Below are 14,801 nucleotides of genomic sequence, written 5' to 3'. Positions count from 1 at the left end.
TCCAATCATAAAGATACTTGATGAGGTAGTGGAAGAAGAATCGATCAACGACACTAAAAGAGTACGAGGACATCCTAAAAGGATAACAGTCTTCGTAATGACAAAAAGATCTACAATGTTGTTTGAGCTTGTTCCTAAGTGCTCCAAAGTCAAATATCTTCATATGATGCTTAATGAATTGAATAATTCACCTCCCATTAATGCACTTGAAATAGAAGCTCGTGATTTGGTCCAAGCTAGACTGGATGACCTTTTGAATGGAAACAAAGGATCATCTCTTCCATATTCAACAAAATCAACAGATCCCAAAAAGAAAGCGCTCAAGAGAAAGTCTGTTCAGACTAAATTCACTCAAGAAGGAGAAGATAGTTAAGGTAAGAAGCTCAAGAAGACAAAAACAAAGAAGACTTAGATTACCTGTTCAGACCAGAGGAACACTTCTTTGTAATTTGTAATTTAAGAATTCTAGAATTGAATATATAATCCAAAATGTATTTAATATCTCTATCTGTTTTGAGGTTGTACTTTTTCTTATTGTCAGTTGAGTTATCCTTAGGGATTTGCTTGTCGGACTCTAACAATCAAATAGGGGGAGATTGTAAAGCATAATGTAACGCAATATGTAAACGAGGAATTATAAATCAACATGAAACATAAACAGATAAATAATATTAAATTGTGAAGCATAGGAACCCTGGAGATGAAGACTGGATAAACACAAAGGATCAAAAGATGGAATTAATGCTCTAATTCCGTATCCAGGTTATAGGAAGAAGTTCATTAATATGTTCAAGCCTCCATGAAGAATAAGATGTCAAAGGACTTCCAGTGTCAGTGAAATGATTTGATTTAAAGCATTAAAGATCAGAGGTTCAGTGATTGAAGCAATGAATAATCAACCAAGATGTATCAGTTCAGAATTGTCAAGGAAATTGAATTATATCAGTTCATGCTAGTTGTTTGTGAATCAGACCAGTGCACCAAATATCAGCATATCATAAAAGGTTTAATTCACTTATACAGAAGAAACATTAATTGTTGGTACAATTATTGGAAACAAGATTTTTTCAAAGGTCGCAAGTAAGTTTGTATGGAGAATTTGGCTAAGGCAATTTACTTAGCCTTCCTGGTCGCAACTAACTTACGAACAGAGAAAGGTTAGGTCGCAAGTAACTCATACAGGAAGCTGCAAGGTCGCAAGTAAGCTGTACAGGGAAAGACAGGTCGCAAGTATCTTGCAAGGGAAAAGTGACTAAGGCAGAACCTCAGGGTCGCAAGTAACCTTGCTCTAGGAAAGGAAGGTCGCGAGTAAGTTTGTGTGGAGAATTTGGCTAAGGCAACTTACTTAGCATTCCTGGTCGCAACTAACTTATCAACATGGAAAGACTAGGTCGCAAGTAACTACTTCTCTACACTGCTGATACAGGTCGCAAGTAGCTACTTGGTTGTATTATTATTGATTACAAATGCAGCAATTCAAAGGAATATGTGGATACAATTATGCCACATGTCCAATGGAAATTGAAGACTACAAAGCAGCAAATGAATTTAATTCATTTTGATTATCTTCCTCGGCTAACAGAAAGTCTTTTACGGAAACTCTATTAGAGACTTCATTTATTAAGCTTGTAAACACAAAATTGTGCTGTTGAATTTATTGTAGCTAATAAACTCATTGATTAGATGGTAGCAACCTTAAGATTTATATTAATAAAATAATATATTCCTCGAATTATTTTGTGTCTATTTTAATTCCATACTTATAACGAAGAACTTGAAACGAATCGAAAAAGATTGTAGGTATCATATTCAAACTCCCCTTCTACGATACTTTGGAACTAACAGTCATACATTTAAATTAAATACCGGTTTATGTAAAATTAAAAATCCGTCATTTTGTATATAAATTTACAAAATCTGAATTCAAAACAAGAATAAAAATAATTTGTTCAATGTATTTTTATATAAATTAACATTACCGTTCAATATTCATACACCTCAATTCTCACCTTGTTCATCTTGATCTGTGATGATAAATATTCCCGTAAAGATGATGCATCTCTTTACAAAAGCAAAACAAAAGCCCCTCTGTCAATGTATCATCTAGCAAAAGCAAAACAAAAATCTTTGTAAATAACAACGTGAATGTATCTCCTAACAAAAACAAAACAAAAATTGTTGTTAAAACTATTGAAAGCGACGTTTGTGCAATTTGATTTGATGGTTTTGATGTTAACAAAAAAAATTGTTCATTCAAATGTGGTCACCTGTTTCATAACAATTGTGTCAGCAATTTATTAATTTTGGCTTAACGATAGTTCAAAAAATTAAAATCAAATTATCTTATATTTTTTAGGTGAAATGAAAAATTATATCAAGTAATTACCAAAATGTTTTTTGTTCTACAAACACTAAATGAAGGTGTTTTTAAAATTAAAAAAGTGAATCGGGAAAAATAATGTCCTTTTTTTTGAAAAAAATAGTTATTTCTTCTCCAAAAAGAGTGGTTTTGTATTAGTAAAATCTAAAAATGAAAATTTTACCAATGTAAGATTATTCAAGATTTATCATCGTCTATGCATTCTCATTCTCATTTTAATTTTTTTTAACTTCTGAACTAGTATATTAGAAGTTAAGAAGATATATAATTATCAATTTTTTAGTATTCATATCAAAGAAAAATTGGAATCTCAGTATTAGTTTGATATTTAAAATAATTTTTGTTCTAAATTACAACTACTATTTAGTTTAGAAATTGTGCACTCTATGTACCGATATAGATCGATAGATCATACATGCACCTTTTTGTTGTCTATATAATTATTTTCCCGCCGGGTCGTAGAATAATTATTTTCTGCCGCTTCTCTTCTTCTTTATACTGTAACTGATACTGGCAGTAAAAACAATTTCGTTACAATCTTCTTTCATCTCACACTCATTAAAACAATATTAACATGATAGGCTCACATACATGTATCAATACTTTAACAACAAAAACTTTACTAATCCCAATCCTTTTAAAGAAAATCCCGATACTTCAGCTCATAATAGTATTGCTATATGATCCATGCAGTGTTTGTTTATCAGTTACTAAAGATAGGCAACAAGATGGGTTCCCAAGGCTGCAGAAGCTTGCATTATCCTATCGTCAAATCATCTCCAATTTCGCTGAAGACCTTCTGTACTTTCATCAGCATATCTGAATATGGCATAACAAACACCACTTAATTAATCAGAATTTCAAACAGTTAGAAATAAAACACAATGGTCTTCTGGCGCACGTATGAACAAAGTAACTCTAACTCCACTAAAGCATAACATCACGTTTTTTCTATATTCATATCATTTTGCTCTTACATTTGATACATTAAGCAAGTGTGAAAAATTATCACTAAAACTTAACATCACTTTTTTTCTATATTCATATCATTTTGCTCTTACATTTGATACATTAAGCAAGGGTGAAAAAATATCGCGAAAGACTGAAAGTACATGCCCTTTTAGTTGTGTAAGTAGGGCAATGCATTTTAATACAAGCGAATATAGCTTAAAAATACCAATTTTTCTTCTTCTGTAAGCTAAGGTACAGAATATGTGGCATCATGCAAGTAATAACCTTATTATTCAGGAAAATTAAGAAGGACAATATAAAGCAGACATACCTTGAAAAGAGGAGTCCCCCAGATACCTCTGCCCAAGAGCAAGATAAAAAAAAGTCAATCAGTAAGTATTCACTTGATGATGGAGATTAATTTGAATGTGGCCAATGAAAACAAAGACCATATATATATATATTCTTTTAAGAATGAAACTTAATTAGTACTGATATTGAGTTGCAGCATAAACAAAGTTACCGCAATTTGATCTTTCAGATCTGCATCCTCTATGACAGGCGGTTGGGCGCCAGCAGCTACATATACACAACAAATGAACGGATCAGTGTACATCACCAGTTCAAGCTACATTACAACAATATTGATGTAGACATGGGTAGCAGTCTACCTTGTTGGACAGCAGGGCTACAGTTCATCAGTAAAGATGTGAAACTAGGAGGAAAATTGGAAGGAGTAGCCCCAACAGGATTATAATATATGGTTTCTAGCGGGTTTGAGATTTGGGGAGCTTCTAGATTCAAAATTGATGAAATTTGATGGGACTGAGTACTAGCAGAAGGCAAAGGGCTCCAATCCTTGGTAGGTCTGCACCAATCAACGGTATAGATTACTTGGTCTATATCACACTCGAATAGTAGTAATTGACTTGAATTACACATATGCAACAGAGCAAGATAAAGAAACTTCTCTCACCGATACAGAGATTCACTTGAAATTACGCACTCTGATGGAGGTGATCGAGCAGATCCAAAGTTACTGGAGGGTTCTCCAGCATCACTTGAATCGTCCAAGATCTCCTGATAGACGAACATAACATGTTTATAATGGAAGGAAGTGAAATGACAAGCAAGTACACGGATATAACATTCAACTTGACATATCACTCACATATCTACACAAGGCACAGCAAACAAATCAATACATATACCTTTAATGAGCTTATAAACTGTTCTGTTTCATAAACCGACAAAAAGCGAAGGGCAAATTTCTGGACCTGCAAACACGTAAAAGAAGAAAAATTAATCACAAATTTTATCAGGATTGTACATAGAATATGCAGTGCACCATAGGATATCAATTTCCGGCACAATCATTTGCAGTGGTGTTGCTAAAACTAGGTCCACCGCGAGTAAAACTGTGCCAAACATGTTGCATAAAAAATGTATGTGGTACACTCAAAGACAGATCTTTCCAAACACACATATAAAACACCTGGAGGTAAAACAAACTACAAATTAAACAAAACCTACAATGCAGTATATTCTGTGGATGGAGAATATTTTTCTAGCATAAGTAATAAAGTTCAATTGGAAAAGCAAATAGCGAGAGGGGGGGGGGATCGAGATCTAGTTTTGCCTTCAAACATAACCTCGTACAATTTAATATATTAGAAGATAAAAACTGTACTAGGTCTGTCATAATATTAGCTTGCCTGGCCTGCAGAGTCTTTGTAACTAAAGAATACAACTCTGCTCCCCCTGGCAGGGTATCCAGATAAACATGACACCTGAGGCCACGTAAAATGCAGCTTTGAGATGTAGTGCTCCTCCTGCAAGATATTAATGACCGACATTAAGAAAAAGCAACAGTGATTCCAGCTGCAAATAGGATCAGCACAGAAAAAGAGCTGCCAAACATCTCACATAATTCAATACCCATTTAGCATGTATCATAAACCCACTCACTAAAGCACAAAAATTTATGATTGGTTCTTGTAAGCAAAGTGAAACAATACAAATTCAAGTAACATAGCTGAAGATAAACATATTAGATATTTGAGAAATGACACACAAGCAAAACAGATAACGCCAGTAATACTTCATAAATCAAATTCTTTCCCACTACTTCTTGGATCAATTTTATTAAGATTAGTTTCTCTAGGAGGAACACGTGTTTGGTCAAAGGACTGGTAATGAAAAAAACAGTCACAACATATATATTTACAAATGAAAAGTTGACCCAAGAAATGATAAAATGGGAAGGGCAAATAAAGAGGACAATACACAAAAGAAAACCTTATTTATCTTTAGCTCATTATTTAGATGCAAGTCATATCACTCTATCATTTCACATTCAGATAAACTTCAAGTGTATTCATATAGGAAGCAAGCATACGGTGGTGGCATAAAACGATTACTGAATATTTGAATTTACATTTAAATTTTAAGCACAAAAATCTCAGTTAATGTCAGGTTCAGATAAATCACAATCAAGCTTAGCCTAACATAATATTGAATATGTAATCAAGAAAAAAACGAGACAATAAAGAAGATTCGATCCAGGAGTGGGGCAGATTATAGTTCAGAGAAGAAACAAGGGAAAAACTCCCACAAATGAAGTAAATTTGATTCAAACCATAATTGAGCTTAGCCTTATCATAGTTAATAACGTGCCATCATAAGAGAACAAAAAAAGGAGGAGAACGAATTGCATAGTTATAGAAACTGTTGTTTAAAGTATGAACAATAAGAAAACTCTGTATCAAGAGCAGAAACTCATACACAGGAATTTTTTGTAGAATTCTAATTTCTAACAAAACAGTAACTGATACATAAGAGAAATCGAAAACTTATTAGAAAGTAACCAAGTCTAAGCACAGTAATTAACAAACGATCGTAAGTGAGAATATATAGCGAGGCGAATCATGTAGTTAAGCAACAACTCTGGACCTGATATAGAATTGAATTTTATGAAACTCTAACATTCCAACATATCAGTAATTCTATGATGGATACTTAAAACTGGAGAAATCAGAAACTTATTAGGCATAATCAAGCGTAGCGTCAACAGAGTAATCAACATAGATCATATAGATAAGCACTTGACATGGTATAAACTCCGTAAGATGACTGAAACTTGTTTAGTACTTCATAAATACTAACAAGACAGTGCAGAGAAATCAGAACATACTAAAACTTTATTAAATAATCGATCCCAGAATTAACACATCTATTGACAAGGCAATCACAGAAAACAAGAAACAACAGAGAAAACTCCTTCAGCTGAACCATAACACTTAAAACCGAAAAACCGAATAACACATAAAACCATAACCGAATTTAAAAAACCGAATTATTTTGGTTATTTCGGTGCTGTATTCGGTTAACCGAACCGAATGCTCAGTCCTAAATCCAATTCAGAGGATATCAAATTTCACGAAATAATAACACAATAGTAATCGACACATAATACTACAGAATCAAAAACTTCCTCCTACTAGACATAATCGATCTCACAGTAATCAACACACGATGACAGAAAAACGAGCAAAATATAGGAAAACAATCATGTAATTGGCGACTCACGGACCACGATAAAAAAACTGCGTAACCTAATCCGAAACTAAAAACAGAAGGAAATTAAATTTCATGAAACAGTAAGATAATAGTACCGGATACAACAGTATATAAATCAAAATTTTAGTAGACATCGAGCTAGACTGAACACGGTTACAACCACACATATCGACAAACAAATTGCAAAAACTCCGTAACCTAAACCGAAACTAAAAACAGAGGAAAATCAAATCTCATGAGCCAGTAACATAACAGTAATTGAGACTAATAGTATAGAAAATCAAAATTTTACTAGACATCGAGCTAGTCTCAACACGGTTACAACTACAATATACGAAACATATCGACAAACAAATCACAAAATCTCCGTAACGGATACTAAAACAGAGGAATGAATTATATCAAACCCTAGCACAACAAAATTTCATAAAAATAAATGTGTGGAGGAGAAATGAGAAATTTACGAGAACTTTGCGACCGAGAGAGGCGAGGAGAACGAAGCTACGACGATCGAAGGAAGCAGCGAAAACACGAAGCGAGACGAGAGAATCGGAAGAAGAGGAGGAGATCCAGTTGCCTCTGGTGGATTTAAGAGGAGTGAGAGAAGGATGAGTTGATGAAGGAGTGTGAGGATTGAAGAATCGAGAGTATTCTACTTCGTATTGATCTCTAATGGTGTTTAAATTGGTTTTGTTTTTGTTTATTATTGCTAGCTCCATTGATGTTGTACAGTTTCCCGCCATTTTGTGTGTATGTGTTTGGGTTTTATTTGGGGGTTTTGGGGTCAAGGGAGCGATCAGCGCTGGTTGGTATTTAAAATGAAGAGTAATTAGCAGACTGTGTACCTTAATTTTCAGGTTGGTGCACTTTGTGTATCCAAATCCAAATTTTAGTATCTAGCGAAAAGCATGCTGAAATTTGAGAATTCTTGCAATAAGCATACTTCCGCTAACTTCTGTTAACGTCCTTCAACTTCTTTTGACTAGTGCCGTAAAAAACGCAAATCGGACCTAAGCGGGGAGGTCACCTTCTAGCACTTAAGCGCTAAAGCGAGCGCTTAAACGGTTTTAAAAGCGGACGCTTAATCGGATTATAAATAAATAAATATGTATATATTAAAAGTAATAAATATTTTTTTTGAATAAAGAGATAACATTCACGTATTATAATAAATCAATAAAATAATCATTCATAAAGTCATAATCAACTTAAAAAATACAAGTAACATTTAAAAATATCAAATTATACTTTTTTTAAAAATAAGATTTATTTTTTTCTAATTATTTTTAATTCCACTTTTAATTGGTCAAAAACCGCTTAATCAGTCAAAATCCGCTTAATTCCGCTTAGAGCCGCTTAAACCCGCTTAAATTTTATTAAACGCTTAAATATCCGATTTTGCACTAATCCAAGCGTTTTGACCTCCGATTCTGCTTAAATCCCCGCTTAAGCGTCCGCTTAATGCGTTTTTTACAACACTGCTTTTGACATATTAAGGGTATATCAGTAAATTGAATAGTGTGCCTATTTTAGTGAGTTTGATTAGTCGGTCTTTTTCTCGGATAACACCACATTTTTTTATGTATTTATACATAATATATTTTAATTATAAATTTTTCAATGGAAGATTTTTCACTTAGTTTCTTTTTGTTACATAAAAGGATGTATATGTGTTGTATTTAAAATAATAATTATGAAAATTTTTATATCCTAACAAAAATTAAATATATAAATCTAAGTCTTATATGACTTATTCAAAAAAAAAAGGTCTTATCACTACAAAATGATATAAAACTTCAAAATTTTCAAAGCGCTATATTCAACTAAAAAAATTAAATTATTCTTAAAATTTAATAACTCCCACTCGATTCATTACCTTTGTTTTCTCTTTATACGAATTTAAAATTATTATAAACTATAGTTCTGTAATTTATTTTTTAAATTTTTTATTAAAAATTTGAACAATATATTTAACTTTAAATTTATTATAAACTATATTTTCATAATTTATTTTTAAATTTTTTTTCTACAAAAATTTGAATGATATTTATTAGTTTAGAAGAAGAAAAATTAAAAGAAAAATAGACAACTATATTCTACAAGATTTAAAGTGTGTGGCAAATCTGACCCCAATTTTCTAAAAAAATTGGATGGAATCAAGGGAGTATAAGATATTATAATTTTCTCGTGTTATATTTATATTAGTATTAAATTATCAGAATGGTCTTCGTGTATAATTTAAACTTCAAAAAGTAATGCACATGTTGAGGGACTTGAGAATGTAAAAAAAAGTTTTAACCAAAATTGTAATTATCCATAACCTGAACTAATGGGTAAAGATACCAATGGGAAAATAAGGGTTAATTTTGGAAAATATTGGATTTATTTTAATATTTTAATTACATTATATTTAATGCCCTTATTTTATTAGTTATTTAAAAAATAATATATTTTTATCATATTATATAATTTATAGTTATTTAAATTTAACTAATAATATATTTTTTATCCAAGAATTTATTTGCAATATACTGTATAATTCACAGATTAATCAAATTTCAAAAATCACATCATACATGTTGTCGAAGATTGATCAGATAAAAGCGGAAATATCAGAATTTAGAATCATGATTTATATGTAGGGCAGAGGAGAATAGTAGCTTTCATTAACGACTACTATGTTAAAAATATTGGTAAATTATTTTCTTTCTGTACTAAATTATTTGTCCAATTCAATTTTTAAGTGTATTATAAAACGTATTTGTTAAATAATGAATCACACTTAGAGCGGGGGTGAATGTGTTTTTCTGATTTTAGGTTTTTCTTGAAAGATAATGGTTTAACAAAGTAAATTAAATCTTGTATAGAAAAGTGTTCATGCAGAAATTAAACTTGCATAAAATAAAGAACACTGATCTTCAACACTCACTTAATTTTTGTATTAAAAATTATGATGTTTTGCTACAAAATTTTTAAGCTCTTTGATGATAAAGAGCTCAGCTTCTTCTCGAGAGTAATACAAGAGATTTGATCTAAATTGTTACTTTTAATTAGAGGACCAGTGTTAACTTTATAACTCAGTTAAATGCTGATTGTGTTATAACTCAGTTAAATGCTGGTTTACACAATGAATAATAAATATGCTATTAACTTTTCTAAACTGTCACTTGTCATTTCTATTAATAGAAAAACAAATCTTCCATTTCTGGATTAGCATATCTTTAGCATCCCGTGTTTACTTTAATCTTCCTCTGTCAGTTAATCTTTGCCATTGATCGTGCACACTCTTCAAGCTGCTTTTTATAGACTTGTCAATCCAGCTGTTGGATTGTTTGTTGATTGTTTATCTTGAATATTGAACTGATCTGCAATTCTGTACTTTGAGACTGTACTTCGAGATCTCCAGTTTGAATTAATAGAACACTTGACATCTCGATAAGTACATAGGCTATCGAGATCTCTAGTACTCCATAATGAGTTTGGCTTTTAGAGGTCTTTAGCTCATCGAGATCTCTAGTCTTCATATCTTCACTTTGACTTGTAGATATCTCTGAGTTCTCGAATGAATATAGACTTGTCGATAACTCCGAGTTCTCTAGTGAATAAATGACTTGTCGATATTTTCTTGAGTTCTTAAGTAGCTTTCCTGACTTCTACATTCCCGATGGATATTGCTTATCCGTTGAGTAGATATATAGCTCATCCATCGAGTAGATATTGCTCATCCGTCGAGTAGATGTATGGCTCATTCGTCGAGTAGATATTGCTCATCCGTTGAGTAGATATTATTTATCAATCGATTAGATATATATAACTCATCCGTCGAGCAGATATTGATCATCCGTCGGTACTCTCAGGAGTTTGAATGACTTCTCGATAAGTCATTCTGGAGTTCTCGAATGACTTCTCAATAACATTAAATCTGTGACTTGTAGAGATCTTGACTTAGAATATTTTTCTCCAAAACAGATTTATTCAACTCCAAGCTTCTTCAAAATTCTTCTGAGGCATGATCTTCTTGATCTTCTTCCAGATAGAATCCTTAGGCTTGATACTGTTCTAGGAAAAAGACTTCAGTCTGCTCTTTTGTATTTTTACAGACTTTAAGTGTTACAAGTACAGAATACAAATTTAGATAACAATACAACTTACTTAGGGTTGTCCCCAAGCTTAACTGATTACTGAAAATAACTGTTCATTAATCTTCTACTCAGATCAGATGTCCATTTGAGTTGCTCCATACTAGGATCAGAGATGCTAAGGACATTGTTAGCTCCAGTAATCTTTAACATCATCTATTATATATTACAGTATTGAATATATTATTTTTTATAAAATTATTTTCCTAAATAATATTTTATTTTTAATAATAAGTTTTGAGTTTTGTTCAAAAGCTCACTGATTTTTTCGATTAATTTCTCGATTAATTGTTTCAATATACTCTGCCGATTTGATTTTATATCACACCACTTTTTTTAAAATTGTTATATTTAGTTTAATAAATTAATTATTATTTTTATTTTATTAAAAACATCTGATTAATGCTCCGATTAATCAGTTCGATTAATTACCAATTATTCGATTAATCACTTGAAAAGTTGTTCTACCGTATAATGCCGATTTTTGCTTTTTAAAATAACGATTTTGAGAAATAATTACGGGTACGATGTGTTTGAAGCTTACAGGTAAAAACTGAAGCGAGCAAGTATATTTTTTAATGATATAAAGCACCGATTTTTATAATTTATTTTCTTAGTTTTTTTATAACAATAAAGGAGACACATGTTTTATTGTAAAATTTAATAAAAGAATGTTAAGAAATTTCCGTAAATGTTATTAAGTAATTTATTAAAATTATATAAAAAAATTCAGTCTCACTCAATAAGAAAAATTGAAAAAGCCGAACATAGACATACATGTATATGGGGCAAATACCATAATACCCCTACTTCTGCCGGAGCAAATTGACGTTATTAAAATAATGTAATGGAAGTATGCAATTTACAAGGTTTAACAAATTTTAGCATGCATTTCGCTAGATATCAAACTATGAGTACAGAAAGTGCAGAGAGTTAAAATTTCAGGTACACAAACCGCAAATTACTCTAAAATGAATGGAAATGGATCGGGTCGGGTCTAGAAGCTCGCTTTGAGAAGTGAAGTTTGAAATTTGAATTGATTTGCTTGTTTTATTCAAACTTATTATTATTATTATTATTATTATTATTATTATTATTATTATTATTATTATTATTATTATTATTATTATTATTATTATTACTACTAGTTTAAATCTCGTGTTAAATCTCGTGCAATACACGGGTTCTGTTAATATTTAAATAAATTTTGAATTTTCCATCAAATCATATATTATTTTTAATATATTATTTTTGAATATATATAATATTTATAGATTTATACTAAAATAATAAAAAATTAGGAATGAATTTTGATCGTAATTTAGTGGGATAAGTTTTGGTCGCAGTTTAGCGTGATAATGAGACTATATCTAGTAATTTAGCAATTTAGTAGTTTAGCATGTCACACCATTTATTTTTATTATTAATAACCAAAAAATTATTTCCAAAAAAATTAGAAAACATGACATTTTTGAGTACTAAAAGAAGTGTGTAAAATAGTACATCCATTAATTGAAAATGAAACTATCAAAGGAAGGGAATTCATGAAACCGGTGAAAAAAAATATCGAAAATAAAAAAAAATTAAAATTAAATAAGTACAATGAATGAAAAGTATATAATAAAATAACTAATTATAAAAATAGAAAATGTTATACCATTTCTCAGGATGTGGCACAATCCTCTTACAAAACAGGCAGTGGCATTGTTTGCCAACCAGTTTACATTCTTTGTAGCATAAAGTGCATATATAGCGAAACCACGTTTCCATGATAGGCACTTGATCAATTCTCAGAAAACACATCACTTCATTCTACGAACAAAGTTATGGTTAAAGAAATAACTGTAAAAAGGGACGATATTTATAATATAAATAGAAAATTTGACAATACCCCAATGTCATCTTCACCAAGATTCTTCATTTCTTCAACGATACAATATTTGATATTAAACAATTCTTCTTCTTGTAAGCTCACAATCACAAAACATATCTTCCTTCAGCCTGTTAATATAATTAATTAGTTAGATAATAAATAACTTGGAGTATAATAGTATGCTTCTACAAAAGTCTGGTAAAGGCATACATTTTCCGAAGCTGACCAACACTGTGGTGATTGTAGTTAAGATAGAAGGTAGTAGCTCCAACATGTGATACGTCATCTTTATCGGGAAAAAAGTGAAATAAACAAAATCACAAAATTTATAATCTTTTGAAGATGTTCTGGGAGATTCTTTTTACATACTGTTCCACTCCTGTATTCTGGCACTACCAATAGTAATGATGAAAGGATATTCATATTCCTCTTTTAGAGCTTCAGCAAAAAGCTCTGCAAATGCATCCCAAAAGGTCACTTTGACAGAGTTCCTATAAGGTTAATATATTCAAAATTAAAAACATAGATACTGTAATATAAAGAGATGTATATTAAATAATCAACATTTAGAATGCAAACCTCCCATCAGTTATGAAAAATTTTATTTACCGCTGCTCATGGTTCAATTTGTTTGTGAACCTGGAAAGAGTAGGTACTGGGATTTTGATGACACCAATCACGTCTACATATTTAACATGATAAATTTAAGAACATAGTGTTATTTGAAAAACTTCACAGTGGTATAAAAATTCTAAAATCAGAAAATATAAGTTGAGATAACTTGCCTGTGAGATAAGTTGTTTGTTTAGAAATATTATTTAGCTCACCAAGATCGTAGAAATCAAACACAGCCTGCTCAATGAACATTTCATTCTCATCCATATCCGGAATCTTGGTTTCATTAGAGAATACAATTTGAATATCCTTAATCAGATGCCTGAATTTGTCATCTAGTTTATATTCTCTCACAGTAAAATTCTTGAAGTTGTAGATGCTGCCAACTTGTAAAGTGGATTCTATCTTGCAAGCAACATTGCCGGGTACAAACGCATGGATCCTACTTCTCTGTTCATAAATGTTACCAATACTGGACTTGTACAAATGCATAATTGGAATGTTAAAAAAAAGGTGCTAACCTTGTTATCTATTAGCAATAGGTTGAAACTTTGAAATGGATCTCCTTGATTGGTGTAACCCCTCCACATATTCATTATTCTTGCAGTTACATTCCAATCATATTTTCCTTTTTTTAAATCTCGGAAAGAGTCATATTTCTTAGAAGTCATTGCCGTGTGACTCAATAGCAAGAAAGGTGTATACCTTATCCTGGGATTCTATTATGTTATATAGACAAGGTATGGACCAATAACATTGACTATAAATTTAAAATTTCAAGCAATGGTAGGACCTCAATACAAATACACTATGGTAGACATGCAACATTATGTCATCTGATTCTTTCATTCTAAAAGTGGAAATATAGTAAAAAAAATTGAATGATGCAAATAACTTTTCACTTAAAAATAAGACAACAATAATATTCCTGACATAGTTGGACCACAAATAACTTCTTTCAAATGTTCAGCAAGCAACCGAATGGCAATTCAGAAGTACAGATGCTACTCAAGATTTAGGTTACAATGAAATCTATCTATAATATAAATCTTGTTGCCTGTATACATTTACACCCCCTACCCCAAAACTTCACCTATAATTACCAATTTTGCCATCCCAACTCTTCTACAAGCACCTTTCCTACATTCACATATGCATACATTATTACATTCTGCCACATGTCTATACACGAGGACCACTATTTTCTGTTATTAGGTGCACAACCCCTCTTTATTTTCCAACACAGTCATGCAAATTGGAAGCA

At 31.3% G+C, this 14,801-nt stretch overlaps 2 protein-coding genes across 2 annotated transcripts; both read right to left on the bottom strand.

Annotated features, from left to right (window-relative positions):
- Window positions 1-2,855: 2,855 nt before the first annotated feature.
- Window positions 2,856-7,791, bottom strand: LOC141722423 (protein POOR HOMOLOGOUS SYNAPSIS 1). The gene is made up of 8 exons (XM_074525041.1): window positions 7,375-7,791; window positions 5,047-5,163; window positions 4,543-4,608; window positions 4,308-4,411; window positions 4,003-4,199; window positions 3,855-3,910; window positions 3,663-3,690; window positions 2,856-3,199 (listed from the first exon to the last, which is right to left on the bottom strand). The coding sequence occupies exons 1-8, from the start codon at window positions 7,651-7,653 to the stop codon at window positions 3,138-3,140; spliced, it is 909 nt and encodes a 302-aa protein (XP_074381142.1). The 5' UTR covers window positions 7,654-7,791; the 3' UTR covers window positions 2,856-3,137.
- A 5,204-nt stretch (window positions 7,792-12,995) lies between these two features.
- LOC141712101 (uncharacterized) lies at window positions 12,996-14,208 on the bottom strand. Its single transcript, XM_074514906.1, has 6 exons — window positions 14,059-14,208; window positions 13,708-13,987; window positions 13,532-13,604; window positions 13,292-13,413; window positions 13,133-13,208; window positions 12,996-13,050 (listed from the first exon to the last, which is right to left on the bottom strand). Exons 1-6 carry the CDS (start codon window positions 14,206-14,208, stop codon window positions 12,996-12,998), a joined length of 756 nt encoding a protein of 251 aa, XP_074371007.1.
- Between the last annotated feature and the right edge of the window lie 593 nt (window positions 14,209-14,801).

The sequence above is a fragment of the Apium graveolens genome, chromosome 1 (genome assembly GCF_009905375.1).
Source record: "Apium graveolens cultivar Ventura chromosome 1, ASM990537v1, whole genome shotgun sequence".
NCBI lineage: Eukaryota > Viridiplantae > Streptophyta > Magnoliopsida > Apiales > Apiaceae > Apium > Apium graveolens.
The sequence above is the reverse complement of the archived record's forward strand: the minus strand, read 5'-3'. Positions and strand labels throughout refer to the sequence as shown.

Excerpts from the sequence above, each read along its gene's own strand:
- LOC141722423 (XM_074525041.1), bottom strand. The coding sequence starts at position 7,653 with ATGGCGGGAAACTGTACAACATCAATGGAGCTAGCAATAATAAACAAA. Across the intron at positions 4,412-4,542 it reads AGTTTATAAGCTCATTAAAG|GAGATCTTGGACGATTCAAG; the intron begins GTATATGTATTG and ends TTCGTCTATCAG. Across the intron at positions 3,911-4,002 it reads TAGCCCTGCTGTCCAACAAG|CTGCTGGCGCCCAACCGCCT; the intron begins GTAGACTGCTAC and ends GTGTATATGTAG.
- LOC141712101 (XM_074514906.1), bottom strand. The coding sequence starts at position 14,208 with ATGACTTCTAAGAAATATGACTCTTTCCGAGATTTAAAAAAAGGAAAA. Across the intron at positions 13,605-13,707 it reads ACAAACAACTTATCTCACAG|ACGTGATTGGTGTCATCAAA; the intron begins GCAAGTTATCTC and ends TTAAATATGTAG. Across the intron at positions 13,414-13,531 it reads AAATTGAACCATGAGCAGCG|GAACTCTGTCAAAGTGACCT; the intron begins GTAAATAAAATT and ends TTAACCTTATAG.